General features: G+C 42.8%; 1 protein-coding gene across 1 annotated transcript in view; it reads left to right on the forward strand.

The window, feature by feature from the left end:
- The window catches only part of PI4KA (phosphatidylinositol 4-kinase alpha), a 76,497-nt gene extending 53,682 nt beyond the window's left edge, over nucleotides 1–22,815 (forward strand). Inside the window, exons 25-55 of the mRNA XM_060785924.2 lie at nucleotides 352–476; nucleotides 768–849; nucleotides 1,109–1,192; nucleotides 1,734–1,823; nucleotides 2,146–2,265; nucleotides 3,208–3,300; nucleotides 4,121–4,277; nucleotides 4,561–4,688; nucleotides 4,990–5,148; nucleotides 6,897–7,048; nucleotides 7,889–7,996; nucleotides 8,396–8,523; nucleotides 9,049–9,168; nucleotides 9,560–9,639; nucleotides 9,983–10,176; nucleotides 10,540–10,630; nucleotides 10,929–11,096; nucleotides 11,411–11,464; nucleotides 13,742–13,862; nucleotides 14,190–14,319; nucleotides 14,771–14,841; nucleotides 15,628–15,700; nucleotides 15,819–15,889; nucleotides 18,109–18,218; nucleotides 18,491–18,595; nucleotides 19,053–19,178; nucleotides 19,376–19,496; nucleotides 20,117–20,276; nucleotides 20,648–20,737; nucleotides 21,621–21,704; nucleotides 22,141–22,815. Of these exons, the coding sequence (XP_060641907.1) occupies nucleotides 352–476; nucleotides 768–849; nucleotides 1,109–1,192; nucleotides 1,734–1,823; nucleotides 2,146–2,265; nucleotides 3,208–3,300; nucleotides 4,121–4,277; nucleotides 4,561–4,688; nucleotides 4,990–5,148; nucleotides 6,897–7,048; nucleotides 7,889–7,996; nucleotides 8,396–8,523; nucleotides 9,049–9,168; nucleotides 9,560–9,639; nucleotides 9,983–10,176; nucleotides 10,540–10,630; nucleotides 10,929–11,096; nucleotides 11,411–11,464; nucleotides 13,742–13,862; nucleotides 14,190–14,319; nucleotides 14,771–14,841; nucleotides 15,628–15,700; nucleotides 15,819–15,889; nucleotides 18,109–18,218; nucleotides 18,491–18,595; nucleotides 19,053–19,178; nucleotides 19,376–19,496; nucleotides 20,117–20,276; nucleotides 20,648–20,737; nucleotides 21,621–21,704; nucleotides 22,141–22,192 (3,447 nt within the window). The 3' untranslated portion in view covers nucleotides 22,193–22,815. The remainder of the gene's footprint in view (nucleotides 1–351; nucleotides 477–767; nucleotides 850–1,108; nucleotides 1,193–1,733; nucleotides 1,824–2,145; nucleotides 2,266–3,207; nucleotides 3,301–4,120; nucleotides 4,278–4,560; nucleotides 4,689–4,989; nucleotides 5,149–6,896; nucleotides 7,049–7,888; nucleotides 7,997–8,395; nucleotides 8,524–9,048; nucleotides 9,169–9,559; nucleotides 9,640–9,982; nucleotides 10,177–10,539; nucleotides 10,631–10,928; nucleotides 11,097–11,410; nucleotides 11,465–13,741; nucleotides 13,863–14,189; nucleotides 14,320–14,770; nucleotides 14,842–15,627; nucleotides 15,701–15,818; nucleotides 15,890–18,108; nucleotides 18,219–18,490; nucleotides 18,596–19,052; nucleotides 19,179–19,375; nucleotides 19,497–20,116; nucleotides 20,277–20,647; nucleotides 20,738–21,620; nucleotides 21,705–22,140) is intronic.
- The last annotated feature ends 1,932 nt before the right edge of the window (nucleotides 22,816–24,747 follow it).

Here is a 24,747-nt window from a genome sequence, read left to right on the forward strand (position 1 = left end):
GAACTTTGTGATCCTCATCTACTCTGTTATTGCCCCAACACAATAAATGGAGTCCCTTGGTAAAACCTTGGAAGGATGGATGGAGATGCCTTTCCCTCCAAGGGCTTAGTTTGAATCCCTAGGGAAATGTGGAGTACAACTGTATATTTTGGAACAGGGTCATACACAGCATGGTGATGTGGAGTTTTGCGAGTAAATCCAGATTACTTACGTTAATATATGTTTATGTTGCAAACTGCACTTAGTGGGAATTGCTTCCATGTAATTCGGCACGAGATTGCAACAGTCAATCGAGGTTTAATATCTATTTTGAAAGCAAATTGCCTGATGGTTCTCTTTTTATGTGTTTAGCCTAAAACGAAAGAAAATGAAGAAGAGCTGGAAAGACATGCTCAGTTCTTGTTGGTGAATTTTAATCACATTCACAAGAGGATCAGACGTGTGGCAGATAAATACTTATCGGGCCTTGTAGATAAGTGAGTATTAAACATTGATTTCAATAGGATGTTTTGTCAAGGTCAGCTATTCTGGCAAATTGACATAGTAAATTAAATATGTTGCACTGTATATGGACTTCAGCAACCATTTGAGTCACTTTAATATATTTTGTCACTTGGCCATAGAAAGGTTGCTAGATCTTTCACCTGATATTTGACCACTCAGCCACTGCTGAAAGTTACACACAGAAGTTTTTGAAAGTTGAGTCCTCATATTTTGTGATATTTGCTGTTTTCCAGCCTCTTCATATGTGTCATTCTTGTTTGCAGGTTCCCACATTTACTGTGGAGTGGAACTGTGCTGAAAACCATGTTAGATATCCTCCAGACTCTCTCGCTCTCTCTGAGTGCAGTAAGTATTTCTACATTAGTCTTGTGTTGCTCAGTTTTTCTGAAGTTCAGCTATAAGATTTTTGGTCATGTTAAGAGCAGATAATGTTACATTGAAGATCACTATAAGATTTCTCCAGGTTTTCTGATACTGGTGCCACATGTTCGTACTCATGATAGTAACCAAATTGTTTAATTCAGTGTCTAATAATGGAGGCTGGATGTTTATGATCATTAAAAATAAGTTCTTTTGTTGTGGTATGCTTTGCTCTCCCTTTCAGGACATTCACAAGGACCAGCCATATTATGACATTCCAGATGCTCCCTATAGGATTACTGTTCCCGATACATATGAAGCCAGGGAGGTAAACACTATACACTATTCTTTAAAAAAAATTGTACTATGTTTTCTGGGTATGCGCATTCTTGCTTCTGCTCATGTTCAGAGTTGGAAAGGGCCTATTTCCTTAAGCCCTGCTCATGCTTGACTTCTAGATCTTTTGAAAGGTTTCCAGAGTCATATTTTAGCAGAGTTGGACTGTTGGCTTCCACGGCCTTCCTTTGAAAGACAAACTATATTTTGCCCAGTATTCATGAACTAGAATGGAAAAGACATTTGCCCCAGGCAAGAAAGAGCCTGCCTTTCCCTAACATTCCTGCTAAGACTCATCCATGATGTTTCTTCCGTGAAGTCAGTGTTTGACTTTAGCTTGTACATATGGCCCTGAACTCCTTCATTGGTGTCCCCAGTAAAATTCGGGATTTATCTGTGCATTGACGGCTCAGCCACACTAGTTTTATTCTTCCCAGAGAGTGCTTTGGTTTTATTCTATTGTTAAGCACAATAATTGATTCCCCTCCCCCCCCCCCCCTCCCCGACAAACTGTTTTATGTCTCTCCTTTCAGAGTATTGTCAAGGATTTTGCTGCTCGCTGTGGAATGATTCTCCAAGAGGCCATGAAATGGGCTCCATCGGTTACCAAATCTCACTTGCAGGTAGAGTTACAACAGATGTTTTGTGCTCCTAGTCATATCAAAAGTTGAGTTTACAATAAAAAGGTATGGAGGTGCTTCATTCCTTATCTCTTCCATGCCAGACAATGCATCTTCTATGCATATACTTGCTAAGATGTGTGTGTGTGTTCTAAAACTCAAGACGTGTTTTCTTTTCTCCATATTCCAATTTAAGACTAAACTTGATGTGATTAATCAGTTAAAATGTTGTCTGGTTCCAATGCAGTCCTATTCTGTGCATATGTGTGTAAGTTGGAGTTGAAATCCCCTTCCTCTGATGCTTGGCTCTCTTGGCCTTTTCCAGGAATATTTAAACAAACACCAGAACTGGGTCTCTGGCTTGTCCCAGCACACGGGGCTGGCAATGGCGACGGAAAGCATCCTTCACTTTGCAGGGTACAACAGACAGAACACGACGCTGGGGGTGAGCGAGAACAGTCGCCTCTGGGGTTTGGTGGCAAGAAGTGCTGTGTCCTTTGTTGATATTGGGTGTCAGTTTCTTAAAACCAAAATGGAGTGCCTTGAGTGACATGAAAGATTTCATCTGATCCTGACGGTGGTCATAGCAGTGATGCATTACATGTAACTTCTGCACATTTTTCTAAGTTCTTGTCTCACAAACAGATGTTGGGAACCTTCAGCTTTCCAGGTGTTCTGGATTTCATTTCCCAAGCTTGGCTAGGGAACTGTTGTGGGCAACATCTGGAAGGCTAAACTTTCCCCACCATTGCTGTACACTATTTAGTCTTTCCAAGTGCTTGTAACATAGATTGGAGCTGAGTCAGAGAGAAAGGGTACCGTCGAAGGCTTTCATGACCGGAATCACTGGGTTGTTGTGAGTTTTCCAGGTTGTATGACCATGTCAGGAGAAAATGCTTCTGGAACATAGCCATACAGCTTGGAAAACTCACAACAACCCAGAAAGAATATAATTGATAAATGGAATTGAGAATTTTTATATCCATAAAACAGATGGGTTTGGGGACCAATTATCGTGGACAAAATTGGTTTACAACACTCAGTAGGCAACTATCGTAGTAAATGGAGATTTAACAAGAAAGAAATGAGACAGGGTTGCCCACTTTCCCCACTATGGTTTATCCTCTCAGTAGAAATTTGGATGAGGAATATTAAACATTATAAAGGACTATGCATAGGAGGACAAAGCTTTAAGACGGAGCCATTCACAGACAATTTGATGATAGTCTTGGAAGACCCCTCAAATAGTATGGAATCCTTATTGAAAACACTACAAGAATATGTTGTACATTTCTCTATTAACACCTCCAGCATTTCTGAGTTCTGCTCAGCATGTCAGATGTTCCTAGGTTTATACAAGAAAAGAGTAATTGTGTGTCATTTGCAGGCAACCCAGTTAACAGAGAGGCCTGCCTGTGTGAAAAAAGACTACTCCAACTTCATGGCATCCCTTAACCTGCGCAACCGCTATGCAGGAGAAGTAAGTGCAACAGTTATGAGTTTTACCAGGCCTTCAGAAAGCCAGGATTGTTTGTCTTAATTTCTGTGGCTATTTTTCAAATTGGGAACCATCCTGTTTTCTTCTAGCTCTTCTAGCTCTAGGAACTTCTGGTAAATTGTTCTCTGTGCTTTTGAGAAATTCAGGAAAAGCAAGGAGACGTCTCACTGCTCTGTAAACTCCTATAAGGCTATTCAAGTGTCTTGAGTAATTACTCCTGGAAGAAGGAGGAAACCTCTCAGTTTTGTTCCTCTGAGGACCTTTTCTAAATTTCTTTTGGGCTGAGAATGTAGTCTGGAGATCACAGCAGTTCATACCAGAATAAAAAAACAGTGGCTGCCAATTATAGACACATAAACGGGGACTCTTGAAAGGAAATGACACATACCTGTTTCTATCATTCAAAAAAGGAATACATGAGAATTTTAGCAAGTTTCCAGAGTTGTTGATCTGCTTCTGCAAATTACATTACAACAGAGACAACTAGTGGCCAATTGTGTGCAAGGACAAAATCCCAGCATAGCTCTCAGTTTTGCAAGAAATTGAGATACTTCACCCACAGATCGCAAATACAAATGCTGTCACTTGTGCACCCAGAAAAAACTGCAAGACTCTTCCAGCACAATGCCACTCAATCTTTGGTCCCCCACAAATTTTGGATTTCAACAACTCCCAGGATTCCATAGCGTTGAGCTAGGACAGTCAAAGTAGCGTCAAACAATCTAAGTAGGTTCTTAACCAATTATAATGAGCAACTCGGCAATTGTCTAATAGTCATGTGTAAATGCCTGCTCCTTTACAGGTTGCTGGGATGATTCACTACTGCAATGCCACGGGTCGTGCATCAGATCTGAATAAGCTAATGGTCAAACACCTGAATGACGCATTGGAGCCAGGCCATCCAGAACACTATACTCAAGCCATGTTCAAGTTGACTGCATTGTTAATCAGCAGTAGAGGTAATGAGGGAAATGCACACCTGTACCTATGTGATGAGGAGTCACAGAGGTGTATGATTAAGAGTATCCTTTAGAGTAGCCTTTAAAAAAACCCACAGTGATGCCTGTGGTACCTTGTGGCCAAGGTACTGCTTAGATTTTGCAATAAATATTTTTAAAACATCGCTTTTAAAACTTTCCCCTGTTCCTCAATTTCTACCCCAAAGACAAATTGCAATCTAACAAATTATGCTTGTTGAAAATACCTGCTTTTGAAATACATTCATAGAGCTTTTCCTTTCAGATACTGATCCGCAGCTCCTTCACCACCTTTGTTGGGGTCCCTTGCGAATGTTTACCGAACACGGCATGGAAACAGCCATTGCTTGCTGGGAATGGTTGCTTGCTGCGAAGAATGGGATAGAAGTGCCGGTAAGGAGAATAAGAACATTTTCCACACTACATTATATATGTGAATGTACATATGCAACAAACTCCTAAGTTTCTATCTTGAAGTTGGAGTTGGTACATTTCTATGCACTCTTATTCAACCCTAAATCGCACCGGATTCCAGCTCGACAGTCCTGTACCTGATATTGCATCTGGGAATTCTAATACTGACTAAAGGAGTGTATTTGTTCCTTTTAGTTATTTTTATTTCACTGAATACTCTGTGGTGAATGTAATGAGGCTCCATACACTAGAACTCAATGTGTTGATTTCCCCAATCTAGTTCATGCGCGAAATGGCAGGGGCTTGGCAAATGACGGTGGAGCAGAAATTTGGGCTCTTCTCTGCAGAACGGAGAGAAGCAGATCCATTAGCTGCTTCAGAAGAGAGTCAGCCCAAGCCTTGTCCACCAGAGGTGACACCACATTACGTCTGGATTGAGGTAAGGACTCCTTTTCAGGAATGCTACATGCTTACCATCGCAATTGCGTAAAAAGATCTGTTGGAAACCGGGATGTAGTAAATAGGCATGGTGAAGACAAGTTTAAACTTTGGCTTTACTCTTATGGCAAACCTCCTAAGCATAAAGCAGACATCATATGTTAATAAAGTGCATAAGAATACAGATATTAAAGACCTAAGACAGTGGTTCTCAACCTTCCTAATGCCACGACCACTTAATATAGTTCCTCATGTTGTGGTGACCCCCAGCCATAATTTTTTTCGTTGCTACTTCATAACTGTAATTGTGCTACTGTTATGAATCGTCACGTAAAGATCTGAAATGCAGGATGTATTTTCATTCACTGAACCAAATTTGGCACAAATACCCGATATGCCCAAATTTGAATACTTGTGGGGTTGAGGAAGGGAGGATTGATTTTGTCATTTGGGAGTTGTAGTTGCTGGGATTTATAGTTAACCTACAATCAAAGAGCATTCTGAACTCCACCAACGATGGAATTGAACCAAACTTGGCACACAGAGCTCCCATGGCCAACAGAAAATACTGGAAGGGTTTGGTGGGCATTGACCTTGAGTTTTGGAGTCAAAACTACAGAGAGCACTGTGGAGTCAAACAATGATAGATCTGGACAAAACTTGGCACAAACACTCAATATGCCCAAATGTGAACACTGGTGGAGTTAGGGGAAAATAGATCTTGATATTTGGGAGTTGTAGTTGTTGGGATTTATAGTTCACCTACAATCAAAGAGCCCCTTGAACCCCACCAATGATAGAATTGGGCCACACTTCCCACACAAAACACCCACATCTTGAATGGACTTGGTAGCGCGAATCTCCCTCCCGCCTCGCACGCTGTCCCTCGCCCGCACAGGCTCACCACGCTGCCATGTGCCAAGCATGCCTGCTCTCCCTGCTCCACTTGAAGTCTCAGAAACTGCCCTCCCCTTGGCTGAGAGGCTGGCCAATCACAGCAGAGGAGGGCTTTTGGTGGGAGGATTTTCTTTCTGTTTCCAAAAAGGAAGAGAAGGACAGACGGAGAGATCTTCAGCCTTCTCTGCCAAAGGGGTTCCTAAGACCATCAGAAATATATGTTTTCTGGTGGTCTTTGGCAACCCATTTGAAACCCCCTTGTGACCGCCCCTGCCCCCCCCCCCCCCCATGGGTCCTAACCACCAGGTTGAGAAACGCTGACCTAAGAGATGCCCCATTGAATGAGGATCCCAGCCAATCTGGCATTCTGTGCCCCAAAATGGCCAGCTAAAATTTCCTGGAATCAGCACATGAGGGCCAGAGTCCCTCCCTTGCTGCTTCTCAGCAGCTGCCATTCAGTGGCATGTTCTCATAGAGACATGTGAGACTCAGCAAGGTTTCTTTGTGGGCTAAAACTCCCAGGATACTACATCAGCAAGGCAGTTGACTGTTGTAATCTGGGAGTTATGGTCCAAAGAAAAACTTGGGTCCCATCCTGGAAGAAAAAAGAAGCTACCTTGTGTCCCTGGGAGAAAGGTGTGATATTAATCTGATTTAAAAAATCAAGTTTTGCCAAGACTAGCAGCAGACTTCCATGAGGACATCTAATCGTTTTTGAAGGGCATCTACAGAAATGGCCATCGCCACACCTTGTGGTTGTTGGTGCCATACATTTAAAATAAGCTTTTCAGCAAATGGCTTAGTGCTGAGAACATCGAAAGAGAGATGGTAATATTTACTTCATTGACACAGTTCCTGGTGCAGAGGTTTGAAATTGCAAAGTACTGCAGCTCCGACCAGGTGGAAATCTTCTCCAGTTTGCTCCAGCGATCCCTTTCATTGAACATTGGAGGGTCAAAGGGCAGCATGAATCGACATGTGGCAGCCATTGGGCCACGTTTCAAGTAAGTGGCTGTGCCGGTGACTTAGAAGGGAATAGCAGTGACCTAGCTTTATAATGCAGACATGGCCCCCTTTCTACTGTATTTTGAAAACAGTGCTTGCTGTTCAAAGGAGGCTTAATTGTTCTGAAACCCATTATATGGAGCCTTGTTAAAGATGAAGGTTCAGGATAAAATCTGTTCATTTTAAAAACTTTGTTCTATCTACTTCACACTGTAGCATGATTCTGAAATGAGTCTTAAGACAGAACTTAGCAGCTTGGTCATCATTTTACCGATAAGAATAAGTTTGGTTTTCAGCACCCCTCATTTCACTCTGTGGGTCAGAGTCCAGGATGTAACTAGGAATGGATTGGAGAGGGAAATACACATTTATGATTGACTGTCTTATTCCATGGTCTCCATAAAAGCAGACTAAGGTGTGCGGAATATGGGGAAGACCACCCATGTGTGGTGGAAGGTACCTCAGCTGGTTCAGTGCTGCCGTGTGACTTCCACATGCTACACAAAACATTATAAATGGATTTTTTTTTGTGTCAGGAGTGACTTGAGAAACTGCAAGTTGCTTCAGGTGTGAGAGAATTGGCCATCTGTAAGGATGTTGCTCATGAGACACCCGGGTGTTTGATGTTTTACCATCCTTGTGGGAGGCTTCTCTCATGTCCCCACATGGGGAGCTCCTTGGATTTGAACCGGCGACCTTTCGGTCAGCAGTCCTGCCGGCACAAGGGTTAACCCATTGCGCCACTGCAATGGATTAAAAGGAGAGACTGAAATTGTAAACTAGCTTGCATGCATGAATCCCTATGCCTTTTACATGTGGTTTGCTTCGGAATTGTTTAGGCTGCTGACGCTGGGACTGTCTCTTCTTCATGCTGATGTGGTTCCAAATGCAACAATTCGCAATGTCTTAAGAGAGAAGATTTATTCAACTGCCTTTGATTACTTCAGGTATTACAATTTTTCTCCTCCTGATCTAGAGGCAATCCAAATGGACCCCTCATTCCCCCATGGAACTGTGCAATAGAAAAAAAGTTGAGATTACTTACCTGCCCAGAAAGTACTCAGGGCTGATATTTAAGAAGGCTACAGCTTTCTCCAAACAGAATGTTAAAACCATGGCTGAAACTGCTCCTGCTTGAACTACCCACAGTTTATTGACCACAACAATAAACTGGTTAACTGAAAAGGGAAGTGGAGGCTATTACTCTTACCGTCTTGTGGCTGCAGCAGAGAAGGGCAGAGGAGAAAAGAGCACATCACCCTGAAATCAGTGGAGTTTTATGTCCACCAGATAATTTTCAAATAACAAATGCTTTATTGTCATTTGTGCCCCCCTGTGTGTTTAAGCTCTGCCCCAAAGTGTCCAACTCAAGGTGAGAAGCGACTGCGCGAAGATATCATCATACTCATCAAGTTTTGGACCGCAATGTTCTCTGACAAGAAGTATTTAACGGCCAGCCAGCTTGTGCCGCCTGGTGAGTCTTGAATGGAGAATGCAAACAGCTTTCTTCTTCATTTTGAATAGCCTGGTTCAGGCTATTTGCCTTTGGTGAGTAGGTACACAACCTCACAATATTGCTTAGCCTCAACGTTATGTCACTGGACTACACGTTCCCCCCTCTTGTGGGAAAGTTTGATTCCACAACCCCCTGCTATAGTGAGCTCTCCTCCGCAAATCAACTGCTTCTCCTTTATCTCACCCGAGTTTTTAATTAGTCTCTCTTTTCATCACTACATGTAGCCTGCCCATTGTCATTGTGGCTGTGTTTATTGTAATTTTATATCGTTATGTATTCACATGTTTTATGTAATTATGTTGTTGTTGTTTATTGTCTGCGTTTTTGGTTTGCGTTTTTGGTTTTATTCTGTTGTAACTTGTTGTTTGGGCTTGGCCTCATGTAAGACGCCCCAAGTCCCCATCGGGGAGATGGTAGCGGGGTATAAATAAAGTATTATTATTATTATTATTATTAGTTGCCAAACAGTGTTTTTACTCTTAGATAATCAAGACACACGGAGCAACCTGGATATCACGGTTGGATCTCGCCAGCAAGCCACTCAGGGGTGGATAAATACCTATCCTTTGTCCAGTGGCATGTCAACTATCTCCAAAAAGTCAGGTCTGACACAAATCAGTTTTCTCCTATTACTCCTCTGTATTTATTGTTGGCTTTTCCTCCAGGGGGTTCAATATAGCATACATGCTGTCTCAACCCACCTTTTTATCTTCACTTACAGAATCATGATAATTAAAAAGGTTTGAAACCGTTACTGTCCCAGTTTAAAATGACTGTCTAGTTTTAAAAGCTTTGGAAACATTTAATGCATAGCTATGAAAATACTAGTACAGCACACATGCATGGTTAAAAGACCCTTCTGTGGGTCATAAGATTCCCATCTTAATCAAAGGGATGTATCTATTGATGTTAAGGAAGGGGGGGGGGGGCAACAGAAACATATGTGGCATCCAGATGTGAAAGTGAGACAGCTCTCTGTGTTGTTCATTTGAAGGGATGTCTAAGAAGACTAACAGAGGTACCCAGCTACACAAATACTACATGAAGCGGAGAACATTACTGCTCTCACTGCTGGTAGGCTCTCCATTCTGCTAGAGCAGTAGAAATCTGGTTTCCATTTAGTCTGTCACCACCACCCCCTACCCCCAGAAAATAAGCTTGGCAAGCAGGAGAAAACAGCAACTTGTCTTTGACATTTGTTCCTCTAGTCTATTTTTATCAACCTGTGGAGGCTCTGTGGGGTCTTTGCTATTGTCTTCTACCCAATATTTTGAAATAGAGGTAACTTGGGACTGAATCTGGGATCTTTCATATGCATGTGCTCAACTGTTGTGGCCACTCCAGTATGAGACAAGAGCATTTTCTTTATGATCATCCAAAACATGTGCCTCTTCTGGTTTCTTCTCTCTTTTTGAAGGCCACTGAGATTGAGCGCCTCATCACGTGGTATAACCCTCTCTCGTCCCCGGAGTTGGAGTTAGATCAAACCGGAGAGAATAGCGTGGCAAACTGGAGGTCAAAATACATCAGCCTAAGTGAGAAGCAGTGGAAAGATAACGTGAACCTAGCTTGGAGCATTTCCCCACACTTAGCTGTCCAGCTACCTACCAGGTGAGCTTCTCATTTTTGAGAGTTCAGTGCTCTCGAGCTAATCACCCTTTCATTTCTTCCACCCCCACTGAAGACTCTGCCACTTTTGCACCAGTGATAATTCCTGTGAGCCAAAAGCTCAGGAAGAGCATTGCAGCCATTAATTGGAATGTTCCTTTTCATTCTGATCCTAGCCTTCCTTTTAAAACAAGGGTGGAGACCACCTTTAATTTTAGAAACTCTCTTAGAGGTTATATTGCAATGGTGGGCAGGACCAAAGGCAAAAGGGGTGGGACACCAGCATTTGTGTTTCAGTGGGCAGGAAGAGGTGACAGTATGATCCTTACGATGTGCTCGTAACACACTTTCCCTGGGTGCTCCTAGGTTTAAAAACACAGAAGCCATTGGGATGGAAGTTACCCGTCTGGTTCGCTTGGACCCAGGAGCAGTTAGCGATGTGCCTGAGGCAATAAAGGTAAGTCCCTTGCGTATATTCTACCTTTTTAGAGTTTTATTACTTAGGAAGAGGGTCGCAACAGTACTCCTAGGGTGTCCCATCATGGGCTCCAGTATTCTTTAATTTTTCAAAGTTCATAAAGCAAAGTGATTGGTTTTCAGAATAATGACATCCGTTTTCATCCTGTGGTGGGTTCTCTTTTCCCTCAAAATTGTAATAAATTATATTCCAGTGCTGTGAAATCTCACCTCCCCTGGGCCTCCCAGTGCAGGGCGTGTTTTGCCTTTGAGTCATTCTCTCCCTACCTTTCTTTCAGTATCTTGTCACATGGCACACTATTGATGCCGATGCTCCTGAACTCAGCCACATCCTATGCTGGACTCCTACAGACCCCCCAACAGGCCTGTCATATTTTTCCAGCATGTATCCACCACATCCCTTGACAGCTCAGTATGGAGTTAAAGTCCTTCGATCTTTTCCTCCGGTAAGAAGCCATCTGGAAGTGCAATTGACTAGCCTCTTAGCTAGCTGGCAAAATATTTTGCAAGCCATAAACTTTAGAGGGATTTTTTACTTGTTCATGTGCATGCATGAAAGTCAGACAATCAAACACATATTGAAGAAAATGTGGTGATCACCAAGTACCTTGATGAAAAACACTGCTCTTGAAGCCAGAATTATGTTAAACCTTGATTGCTCCTTGTGTTTTGAAGAGGTCTTCCCTTTATTTTCTCTAATGGAAAGGAACACTAATAACTATTTCCTCTTTCTCTCCACTTCCCTTTTTTTCTACCCTAGGATGCCATTTTATTTTACATTCCACAAATTGTGCAGGCACTCAGATATGATAAGGTAAGAAAACACGGATGCTATATGAGGTGGGTTTTAATTTCACTTATGGAATGGATGTGTGCTGCCTTTCAAGGCAAAGCTCTTTCAGAGCAGCTTATAACACCCATTGCAGATAAAATCAAAGTGTGACGATGTGTAAATGTTATTCCTTTGGTTATGTGTAGTTTGGACAGTGGTTTAGGGATGGTAAGTATGTAAGATTATGTTTTGTTGGAGAGAGAGTGGCTTGATGGTAGCTGAGTTGCCATAGCAACGGGGGCGGAGCCAACTATCACTTCACGGCGCAGCTTTTTGAAAGTGGCAGTCTGTGACCGGTGAGCTACAGGAAGGGACTGATTTCTCTAGTGGGAGAAACAGGGAATTAGTCAGTGGCCGGAGAGCTGCTGAGAGAACACTGAATCTCTTGGTGGAGATTCAGGGAATCAATTGGTGACCAAGTGGTTGCAGAGAAGGACCCGGTACAGGGGGTTGTTGATTCTGAATTAAGAATCAAGGTTTGGCTGGGTTTAAGCCTGTTGTGCCAGCTGTGAAACCTTATGAAGTGTTTGCCTGAGTTTACTCATGAAACCTTTCCAATGTATCCATCAAGATTTGTGCCTCTTTTGAAGAACAGTTATACATTGTTATACTCCTGTTAAAATAAACTTGTTACTTTTTCCTCAAGCCTTGCCTGATACAGTTTCTCCTAAGTTGAACAGCCTGCAATAATAAAGTCAGCCAGAAACAGTCCCTTTATAAAATAGTTCCTAGGCTGATATTGATCGTTGCCCGGCTTCCCTCATAGATTAGGTGGCAGTGGGTGTTTTACCACTCGCACCTTCACATTTGGTGGCATTCGGTGGCATTAAAACGGTCTCCTTTACAATTGGTGGCAGCAGTTTAACGACTCCTTCACATAGAGTATGTTTGATTCAATGGATAAAAAGTTAAGGGGAAAAAATAGACAAAATAGGGGATTGGATAAAGGTTGGAATGAAGAAGGAAACAATTATGGAAGAATTTAGAGAAATAAAATTGACATGGTTCCATTGTATACAATTAGAACAATGGTTTAAAAATTGGGGGGAAAGAATAAAAACTGAAGTAAGCTTAACCAATTTGAACAAATAATACAGAATGGAAGGGTTGTAGAGGAGCATGAAAATTTGAAAGGAATAACTAGTAAAATATATAAGATAATAATTGAAATAAAGGAAGGAAAAACAAAAAATAACACCATCGAGGTCTGGGAAGAAGATTTAGGAATAAAAATAAATGAAACATAGTGGCAACAATTATAGAGACAAAGACATCTAAAAAATTTATCAATGCGGGTTAAAGAAAATTATTATAAGTTAATATCGAAATGGCACCTAACACCAGTAAGAATAGCACATATAAATAAAGACTATTCAAAAAATTGTTGGAGAGGATGTCAAGAACCAGGAACATATAAACATATGTGGTGGCAATGTAAATATGTAAATAATTTTTGGGGGAAAGTATTTAGAGAAATAGAAGATATAATGAATATTAAAATAGAAAGAAGTCCTAGTATAGCTTTATTATCATTATATAACAATAAACAATTGAAAAAAGAGGATAAAGAAGTGATAACAAATTTATTAACAATAGCAAGACTGTGTATAGCAAGGAACTGGAAAAAAGAAATAAATATACAAACAGAGGAGTGGTATAAGGAAGTATGGAAACTGGCAATAAATGATAAGCTGACATGTATATTAAAAGTTAAAAGAGATATATGGAAACAAAGTGATTTTGAGGATGTATGGAGAAAATTTATTGAAAAAGGATTAAAAAATAAAGAAGGAAAGTTACCTCCACAAGAAGAATTGAAATTTTGGACAGATGATATGTAAAAGCTGTGGCTTGAGAGGGGGGTGAGAGGACAGCGGTGAGAGATAGACAATAAGTATAAGCAGAAAAATAACACTAGATGCCATATATATATATATATATATATATATATATATATATAATTTTAAAAAGAAAAAAAAGAGTATGTTTGATTCTACATTAACAATGGTAGCAGAAAAACAATGCATTGTAAGTTGTCCAGAGGTAGACTGAAACATACAAGTTGTAAAGCTCCTTGTTGATGGAAGGGCTGGCTTGGGAATTTGGGAAGTTGTAGTTCAATACATTAACATTTCCCAACTCTGCACATAAGATTTGATTTTAGGACTCAGAAATGCTTTTTAGGCTTAGGTTCACGTTTCGAGTGTTGTACGATTGCAAAATACTACCTCTGAGCTCTGTACACTTCTACTTTCATAGATGGGCTACGTGAGGGAGTACATCTTGTGGGCAGCCGCCAAATCCCAGCTGCTGGCTCACCAGTTCATTTGGAATATGAAAACCAACATCTTCTTGGATGAAGAAGGACACCAGAAAGACCGTGAGTGCTTTATACTTTGGGATGGTGCTCCCCAGCTTCCTTGGATTGAGAAATGTGTAGTGCTGATCTTTGAATGTTTCTCCTAGACTCAAATTTAGCACAACCCCCCTCCCCAAAAAACACCTTTTGTTTATAAGCTTATTACTGAAAAGTATCTCTGCCCAAGAAAGCTACAACTCCCAGGATTTCATTGTGGCAGTTCAAGTGGTGTAAAACTTGACAGTGTAGCTGTGCCCTTGGACTGGATGTTTTGATTGGTCATTGGAACAGCTTTGGAAAATGTGTTATTTGGGGGGATATATCGCACTGTTTCGCTTCATTTTTCAGCGGATATCGGGGAACTGCTGGAGCAGCTGGTTGAGGAGATCACGGGCTCCTTATCTGGGCCAGCAAAGGAATTTTACCAACGGGAATTCGATTTCTTCAATAAAATCACCAATGTTTCAGCCATCATCAAGTAAGTAAATAACCTGTGCAGAGGGATAATATCAGCATTGACATCATTGTGAACAGCTACCCCAGAAGTTACATAGATAATTTATCTGTGTAATGAGAACCAGCATGGTGTATTGGTTTGAATGCTAGATTAGGGCTCTGGAGTCCTAGGTTTTTATTCCCACTTGGCCATGGAAACCCATTCTCTCAGCCTTCAAGGAAGCCAAAGGCAGCCCACTCCCTGAACAAATCTGGCCCATGATCAGGGTCATCAAAAATCAGAAATGACTCACTGTGTATTAATAAGGTAATGGGAATTGTAGTCTATGAACAGCTTTTCATTTCAGACTTGGGATGGGAACCCCAGACTTGACTATTTGTTGTCCTTTTTGTAGTTGAATGGGTTCTTAATAATTACATGCCATTGGCATGTTTCATTATCCAGTTACTAAACACAGGGTTCTTCTTCACAGACCTTACCCAAAAGGTGACGAAAGGAAAAAGGCTTGTTTGCATGCCTTGTCCGAGGTGAAAGTGCAGCCTGGTAAGAGATGCTGAATAGCTTTACTTTTGACCTTAATACCTTCAGGGGTGAGAAGGGTGGGTTATAAATGCAGGAAATAAATAAATAAATAAATAAATAAATAAATAAATACCTCAGTTAGCTCTCTCCCCTTAATCCCCCTCCATTTTTCTTCTTAATTATCAATGCAACTATGGCCTGATTAATAAAATCAACATCATTAGTCCTTTAAGCGAAACTTTAGTACCAGAGGCAGAAATAACAAGGTAGGAAATGAGAGGTTGCTATACCACAAAAAAGGAGTTAAACAGAATTCAAAACTAAGAATATGTCAGGTCAGGCAAGCCTTGCATAATTAAATAAAAACATTTTGAACTTTCTAAGGACACCTTGAAGGCTTCTCCAAAGTGTACGCATGGGCATGATCTTGTCAGCTTCCATTTTTCTTTTAATTTGCATTTTGATGTCCAAACTTATAGATCTGAGGTTTGACCAAAGGGGAGAGGGGGCATGCGTCCATCCAACAGTATTCCCCAGTGCTTGCTATTAGCATGGGGCTAGTAATTTTTCAAAACATTACCTGGCTTGGAAAGGAATTGCTCTGTGTATGTGAATCTTGAATGCTATCCTGCAAAAGAACTTGGGCTTCTGCCAACAGCTTCAGGCTACACATCTGAAAGCCAAAGTTATGCTGTGTTGGATTCTAATGGCTGAACTGATTTGAAAAGTGATAAGGGGAATACCTCACCAGGCGTCTTTTGAGATTCAAATGACTTAGCCTTTCTCCTTCTTCTCTCTCTATGATAGGTTGCTATTTGCCTAGCAATCCTGAAGCAATCGTTTTGGACATCGACTACAAGTCAGGAACTCCTATGCAAAGGTACTGGTTGGTTTTGTTTTCTTTATTTCCAGTGATACACATTTGAGATTTTCCCCCATCTAGATTCACCGGCTGCTTCTGATACATCTGCCTTTCTGTATTCTCATTGTTCTTTCAGTGCAGCAAAAGCACCCTACTTGGCCAAGTTTAAGGTGAAGCGGTGTGGAGTCAGTGAACTTGAAAAGGAAGGTGTGTACAGTTGCTGTGTGCCCCTGAATGTTTAGAGATACAGATCTTCCCTCAGATTCCAATGTTTGTTATTCCAAATGCTAGCACTCCCATGCGCTTCCAATAAAGTGTGAATCAATTCTAAGAAATTGTCAAATTTCAGTGGGTGTTCAAAAGTGTTATCCAAATTTATGCTGAACAGTAGAAGAAAATTATTTAAGTATCTAAGAGCACATGACAGGGGGTTTGGCAGGGTGGGTGAAGATGGTGGTTAATGCCTCCCTAAAGGAGGGCAAATTTCCAGCGAGCCTAAAAGGCTGTTATAAAGCCGCTGTTGAAGAAACCATCACTGGACCCCACCCAATTAGACAACTTTCGGCCAGTTTACAATCTCCCCTTTTTGGGCAAAGTCCTGAAACGTGTGGTAGCTTCGCAACTCCAGGGATTCTTGGTAGACACTAATTATCTAGATCCGGCACAGTCTGGCTTTAGGCCGGGACATGGTGCCGAAGCAGCCTTGGTAGATGATCTATGCCGGGAACTAGACAGGGGGAGTGTGTCCCTGTTGGTTCTGCTGGACCTCTCAGCGGCCTTTGATACCGTCGACCACGGTATCCTTCTGGAACACCTCAGGGATATGGGACTTGGGGGTACTGTTCTACAGTGGCTCCAGTCCTTCCTGGAGGGTCGGTCCCAGAAGGTGTTGCTGGGGGACACTTGCTCGTCCCCACAACCATTGATTTGTGGGGTCCCACAGGGTTCTGTACTGTCCCCTATGTTGTTTAACATTTACATGAAGCCGCTGGGAGAGATCATCCGGAGTTTTGGGGTCAGATGTCATCTGTACGCAGATGGTGTTCAGCTCTATCACTCCTTCCCACCTGTTACTAAGGAGGCTGTGCAGGTCTGAACCGGTGCTTGGCTGCTGTGTTGGCCTGGATGAGGGCGAACAGATTGGAACTTAATCCAGACAAGACAGAGGTACTCCTGGTCAGTCAAAAGGCCAAACAGGGGATAGGGTTACAGCCTGTGTTAGACGGGGTGGCACTCCCCCTGAAGACACAGGTTCTCAGTTTGGGAGTGATCCTGGACTCTTCGCTGAGCATGGAATGCCAGGTCTCAGCAGTGGCCAGGAGAGCTTTTGCACAATTAAAGCTTGTACGCCAGATACGCCCATTCCTTGGGAAGTCTGACTTGGCCACGGTGGTCTATGCTCTGGTTACATCCCGAATAGACTACTGCAACACTCTCTACGTGGGGCTGCTTTTGAAAACTTCTCGGAAGCTCCAATTAGTCCAGCGGTCAGCAGCCAGGTTGTTAACTGGAGCTGCGTACAGGGAGCGTACCACGCCTCTGTTGCACCAGTTCCACTGGCTGCCGATTAGCTTCCGGGCACAATTCAAAGTGCTGGTTTTAACCTTTAAAGCCCTGAACGGTTCTGGCCCAGATTACCTGTCCGAACGTATCTCCTGCTATGAACCATCACGAAGCTTAAGATCATCAGGAGAGGCCCTGCTCTCGATCCCACCACTCTCGCAAACACAGTTGGTGGGGACGAGAGACAGCGCCTTCTCGGCAGTGGCCCCCCATCTGTGGAACTCTCTCCCTAACAATATCAGGTTGGCCACCTCCCTCCTGTCCTTTAGAAAACAACTGAAGACCTGGCTCTGGGGCCAGGTGTTCGATAAGAGGCCAGCGGCAATAGGAAAAGGAAATTTGGATTTTTGTGACATGGATTCTCCCGGCTCGGCTTGGTTTTGCTGGCACGTTAATCTATTAATTTATTGTTAAATTTTATTGATGATGTACAATGTTTTAAAATGATTTTATTGTAAGTTGTAGTTCTTATGGTATTTATGTTGTTAGCATCCTCTGATGCTCATGTGAGGCCGCGCTGAATCCCTCTTGTGGGGAGAAGGGCAGGATAGAAATATCTGAAATAATAATAATAAACTTTAGAATTGCAGGCCTGAAGTGTTTGGTTTATTATATTTCAGAAGTTGTCAGTGGATATGTGGGGTTGTTTATTGTATTTATGTGCTACATTCTATCTCACATTCCTCGAAGATGCTCAATTGGCACATCCATGGCCTTCGTTCCCATTTCAATCCTCACAAGAACCTTACAGGCTATGTTGAGAGTTACCAAGGTCACCAGTAAAGTGGTGAAAATTTGAACTTTGATCACCCTCTGGCTATTCCTGCAGACTAAGCCTTGTGTTATTCTGACTCTTTTCCTAGGTCTGCGTTGCCGATCAGATTCCATAGATGAAAGTGGAGAGGATGGAGTAGAAAGCAAGAAGATCTGCTGGCAAGCAGCCATCTTTAAAGTTGGTGACGACTGCCGACAGGTAAGAGGGCTCTCACAGCTGGGGCAAAATGGTTGCCTGCAGCATGAATTCCATGCAATGTTTGAGTTTTTCCTGTATAAAGGTGAACAGGCATGCCCACTGTTCATGGCATAGGCAGTTATTCCCATGCAGTCTTCACTGGAGTAAGAATGATCTTGCTCCTTGCAATGTTTGGAGTTGCACAGGTGCTAATCTGAGGCATTGCCTTTGGTGTCCTATACCATCTGATTAGACTTTTTCTTCCAACTCCTCTCTCTTTGTGTGGTGAACAGGACATGCTGGCTCTGCAAATCATTGATCTTTTCAAGAACATCTTCCAGCTGGTGGGCCTTGACCTGTACGTCTTTCCCTACAGAGTGGTGGCCACAGCCCCAGGGGTGAGTGCTTGTTGTTAACAGTAATAATAAGAAAAAACGAGTCTCCTCCTACAGCCTTTTGGCAATTTCAGGCTTTGTACCTCTATAGATGTGAGTGTTCTTTGAATCCTGCAGATCCCTATTGTGAACCTTCCCCTTTTGTGACCTCCTTGCATTTTTCATATGGGGCTATGCATGTGTCAACCTTCACAGGGGATGTCCTAAAGCAGTCTTCCCAAACCAAAAAAGGCTGCGCTGGTTGCAGAAATATGGGAATTGTAGTCCAACAATCCCTATTAAATCTAGGGAAACATTTGTAAGGCTTTCTAGGAGACCAAGGGTGAAAATGCCTCCCTTGTATTTTTTTAAATGTGTCCAGCAGCTAGCACTTATTAGTGATTTAAAAAACAGCCTGATTATTTGTATAGATTTATTTTTCTCTGTTGCGATTATTCCTTTCCTTCCATCCTTTTCCTAGTGTGGTGTCATTGAATGCATTCCTGACTGTACATCCCGTGACCAGCTGGGCAGGCAGACAGACTTTGGCATGTACGACTACTTTACCCGGCAGTATGGGGATGAATCCACCCTGGCTTTCCAGAAGGTACTTTCACAGAATTGGTGTTATGTTGACAACTCTCCTCCAATTCCATACTGGAGTTTTCTGACTGAGTTGTTTCTGAACCTAGCAATTCTGGCAATTTTTTAAGTTGGTGGTGCTGCAAGAAATCTATGTTCCATTTGACTACTTCCAGCCATTGTTTTCGGTCTAACCCCATTGGCTTCATATCCCCCTGGCAGGCTCGCTACAACTTCATCCGGAGTATGGCCGCCTATAGCCTTCTGCTGTTCCTTCTCCAGATTAAAGACAGACATAATGGCAACATCATGCTGGACAAACATGGGCATCTCATCCACATTGGTTAGTTTATACTTGTTTCCTCTGTGCCGTCTGCTTGTTTGGAGGCAACATGCTGCTTCAAAGAAACCTGTTTTCTGTCCAGTGCCAGCTGGAGTCAGCTTCTCCCAAAAGAAGGGAGGGATGGGAATGGTGAGCACATTTCTAGAAGTAGTCCAAAAGAGAACTTTTCCAAGCTCTAGATACAGTGGGAAGGGGGGGGGGAGTATTTAGTCAGATACCAATTGTACAAGTTCTTCCACTTAAAAAGATGAGAGATGTTGTCTCTCATAGTTGAGGTCTACCTATGATGTCAATTACAGGCCTCTCTCATCTTTTTAAGTGGAAGAACTTGTAAAATTAGTATCTAACTAAATACTCCCCCCCCCCCCCCCCCAGTATAGGAGATGTGAAATTTGTGGTCTTTCCAAAGATATTGGTCTGCAGCTCCCCTCAAGCCAAGCCAGGATAACGTGGTGAGGAATTATGGGAGTTATAGCCCCATAACATCAGCAGGGTCACCTTTTCCCATTCTTGTGCAAGGAGGTTATCAGAAGTGACAGCACATTTGAGCCCCTTGGTTATGTTTAGCCATTCTGCATGGAAAGAACAAACTCAGTTTCTCCTTTTCCTTCTTGGTACAGATTTTGGTTTCATGTTTGAAAGCTCACCTGGCGGCAATCTGGGCTGGGAACCTGACATCAAGCTGACCGATGAGATGGTGATGATCATGGGAGGGAAAATGGAGGCGACACCTTTCAAGTGGTTCATGGAGATGTGTGTCAGGGGATACCTAGCGGTCAGGTGAGGAACTTTGCATATCAGCCCAATCCACCATGCCCAGTGATAAGGAATTACGGGAGTTGTAGTCCAAAATACCTGGAAGGCCAAAGAGCATTTTTACCACAAGAAAACAATCTACTTCTCAGTGTTCCATTCTTGCAACTTAGAGAGGCAAAGTGGAGCAGTTTCCAAGCTCAGATAACTACCTTTGCCAAACTGATTTTGTTAGATTGCAGAGGGCAGGGCTTCATTACCAAATGGATGCAACATAGAAAGCATAGATTTAATTATGATTGTAAGGTGTTTTGTATTCCCAGCTGACTTCTTCCATTTTTATTCTCTATCCCGGCTGGTAGGAAATCTAAACTTCCCCCTTTTTCCCTTCTGCACAGGCCATACATGGATGCAGTAGTCTCCCTGGTTACACTGATGCTGGACACGGGGCTGCCTTGTTTCCGAGGACAGACAATCAAATTGTTAAAGTAAGTAATACACACACTTTAATGTCTAGGTTTGCTGTGAAATTGTATTATGGGACCAATTAGAACTAAGTAGATCTTGGTCTGTTTAGTGCTTTAATGATACTCATTTGAGCCCTGTCGAAGGTGGTCTGTCTGTGAATTTAATTTCAATGTATGATGTAGTATTGGACTGAGATTTAGCAGGTCTGTCTTCCAGTCATCACTAGCCATAAAAGCCACAGGCTGGCCCTCAACTGGTCTCTCTCCTTGACATTACATTGTTGTGAAGCGGACGTGAGCTGGAGAAGAATTGTGTTCCTTGCGTTTGTGCCAGCAGGACTGAAAACAGACAGGTCAGAGGTTCGAATCCAGGGAGAGTGTGGATGAGTTCCTTCTGTCAGCTCCACCTCCCCATGTGGAGACATGAGAGAAGCCTCCCACAAGGATGGTAAAACATCAAAACATCCAGGCGTCCCCTGAGCAATTTCCTTGCAGACAGCCAATTATCTCACACCAGAAGCAACTTGCAGTTTCTAAAGTTGCTCCTGACACACACACACAAACTTTGAGCTCATTGGGAAGAAAGTAGGATAGACAGATCAGTTGGTTGTTCTTGTATACCTTTAAGTTGTTTCTGACTTATGATGTCTCTAAGGTGACCCTATCACAGGTTTTCTTGGAAGAGTTTTTCCTTTTGCCTCCATCCAAGTGAAGGTGATTTTTTAATGGAAGTAAGTCCGTCAGTCCTGTTAAACCATGCGGAGTTTGCTACTGAGTAAACTTGTCAGGCGACAATCTGCAAGTGGCCATTGGGCAAGCTGGGTCAAGCTTCTCTGTAAGCATTGGCGGTTGTGACTAAATGTGGTATCTTTGGCCTTTCTCTTCTTGCTTCTTCCCTAAACAGGAACAGATTCAGCCCCAATATGACAGAGCGAGAAGCAGCTAACTTCATCATCAAGATAATCCAGAGCTGCTTCCTCAGCAATAGGTATACTGCTGTCTTTCTCTCTGCCTTAATTCCTTGAATGTTCCCTAATGGCATCTGACATGGTGGCATTGGCAGCCAGTTTATATGACTTGTCTGGATTGAAGAAGAAGTGTGGGCTGGATCGTAATTGGGGCAAAAACTGTTAAAGGCCCTCCTCTGTCCACTTTACAACTAATTTGACTCAGTCCCATGGTATTGTTTGAAGAAGATGCTTCTTAGTTTTTGTCAGCATCACATGCAGACTTTAACTCCCAGAATTCATAGAACCCTAGAATCAATAGAGACCCTCAAGGGCCACCCAGTCTAACCTTCTTCTGCCAGGCAGGAAGACACAAACAAAACACTTCTGAATAGATGGAGATTATTTGCAACTTGCTCAAAATGGTTGAGTTGCCCAGAGACAACATTGTATTTGTCCTTCACCTTTTCTTTTTAGGAGCAAGACCTACGATATGATCCAGTACTACCAGAATGATATTCCTTACTGAAACTACCAGGAACCTCTTGTGGGTAGGGAAGAACCACAATCCCTTCGCCTTTGTTCCAGCCTCGCAACGTGAATCCTAACGTCACAAATGTACTGCCTCCAAACAATCCTTGCGCGCGCCTGTGTGCATGCGAATGTGGGTGTGCCCCTCATACCAGACCTCGGAACAATCGACCAGGTCGTAAAATGTGTTCTCTTTTTCTCTATGCTGGGATGTTTGTGTTCCTTTGATGACATAGGAAATAGCTGCCATTGGAGGGGTGCAAAGGAGCGGGGTAAGTTGGCAAGCAAGGCAAAGCTTTTCCATGGAAGCAAGGATGCTTCCAGTGTCTACTCAGTAGGCTTGGGTAGGAATGGGGTTCTCCAGAGGGTTCAAAGCAATAGGGGGGAGGGAAGCATCCAATGGCTCTGATGAATGCTGTAGAGATTGTAACAGTAACTGTCTGTAAGTGTCTGTGTTAATATATCGTCTTTTGCACTGTAAATCGTTCCCGCTCCACCGCCAGTATTTCGTACATACAGGAAGAATGTATTTTCCCTTCTTTTGTGTGGTTTTCAAAGAGAGAAACTCTACTGAAGATAGATATATTTAATCTAAAAATGGAATTAAAAGACCTTACTATACCGTAGGTGTCCCTTCTTCGTTTTTAGAATGAAACCAGAATGCATTTGTCCAAAATGGGGCTGGGTGATAAGGTTGCTTGCTTGCAGAGATTACAGAATCCAATTTTGGGGGGCACGTGGAAGCTGGTGTTTGCCCCCCGTTGGATTTATCTTCTTGCAGGCAGTTTTTTAAGCTGACGAGAGCTATTTTAAAAAAGCAATCCTCTACTGAAAGCGTTAACTGATAAACATTGTCTTGTTTTATTCAGGTCTCCGGCTGCCCTTGAGAAATCAGCATTTCACAAAGAGCAGGGAGGGACAAATCAGGGCCCTCTCCATGTTCCACTGTGACTCCCATCATCCCCCACCATTGGCTATGCTGGCTAAAGGATGACCAGAATTGCAGTTCCACCTCACCTGGAGCTTCCTATAGTTGCCCACTCTGGCCTTTGTTTTTTAGTGCTATGGTTCACACAGCACAACTGTTGCACACGTTTTCATTTCGGCCTTTATAAAAGGTTCTGTTTTGTGGAGCTGGGCCAAAATGATTAGGGAAACCTCATCCCTCTACAAAATATTTCATCTTTCCCTGCTGCCATCAAAGCCTGTGCATTCTGCAGGAGGGTGCCTTATGCATGCGTGTCTCCAACAATGGGTCTGGAGAAAAGCGAAGACAAAATGTATCATTTTTAATTAGCTGGCTACTTGATCAGTGCAATTCCAGTGATGATTTTATGATTTGTGCAGGAGAGTGAAGGGCAAAGAAGTTGCTGCCTAGTAGTATCCCAGCATGATGCAATAATGTCATTTTCTGAGAAGCCCCAGATCTGGATGAAGCTGTGTCCCTTCTCATCATAGCTCCAGTCTATGGATCCTGGGATTTGTAGTTTGGGGGAAAGTCCTTAGAATTATCTTCTATATTTTTCTGTCAGATGCAGCTATGCCAAAGAGAGATCAATATGCTATAATGGTGCAGCCTGAGAAATGCAAGGGACATGTTCTTCTGGGGAGTGTCCAGCAGGGGGCACTCCACCACCAGTTTAGGGAGTACATGGGGCAGGAGGAAAGAGCAGACTGGAGGGCCAGGTTCCCAGCCAGTTCGCTCTCTGGCTTTTGGTTCACTGATTCTTAAGCAATTGAACATGGTAGGCCAGTAGAATTCCCCCCCCCCCTCCCATGTGCGTAGGACTGGCACCATAACCATCAGGGTAAAAAAATCATGAATTGCCGATTTCTTCTTGCTACAAAATGTTCAAAGGAGTGACCTTCTGTCACACTGGCTTTTCCGCCCAGACCAATTCTCTTCTAGTGTTGCCAAATGCACTGCTCTTCAGCTGTATCAGACTAAAAATCCCTCACTATCCAGAAATGATGATAGCCAGAGTCAAAACATATCCTCTTGGTGTGTATTAGGTGGAGTTTACATCCATGTTTGTCTCTTTTTTTTGGACAGGCCCTAGGGCACTGTCCTGTAGCTCGTTGCTTTAGAATCCAGAGCAAGTGTGTTCATGTTGTTTAGAGTGCTACAGAGGAATTCTGTTCTTGCCCAAGTGGTATCTGGTAGTGGAAGCACCCTAGTTTACAGTTTGGACCCATTTTTAGAGATAAATGTCTGGTCCAGGAGATTCCTGAGAGAGAGAGAGAGAGAGAGAGAGAGAGAGAGAGATCGCTCCTTTTCTTTGGTCCACCAGGGGGTCCATCATGCTCAGATCATTAAAGGAATAGTAAATGTGTTTTCTTTAAAATGTGAGATGAGTACACATTTAGATGAAGTGGTGAATTCCCATATACGTGGGATAGCATGTTTTCCTCTAGGCAGGAGGGAAAGCATTGCTCAGTTATTTTGGCGCAAAGTGCATTCCACCAAAGCTGGCTCTGGCTCTCTGTTTCAAAGGCCTCCTCTTGAGCCAATAAAGTGTGTTTGCATCCTGCTTGGATTGGGCTTCCTCTGTC

The sequence above is a fragment of the Anolis sagrei genome, chromosome X (genome assembly GCF_037176765.1).
Source record: "Anolis sagrei isolate rAnoSag1 chromosome X, rAnoSag1.mat, whole genome shotgun sequence".
In the NCBI taxonomy this organism is placed as follows: domain Eukaryota; kingdom Metazoa; phylum Chordata; class Lepidosauria; order Squamata; family Dactyloidae; genus Anolis; species Anolis sagrei.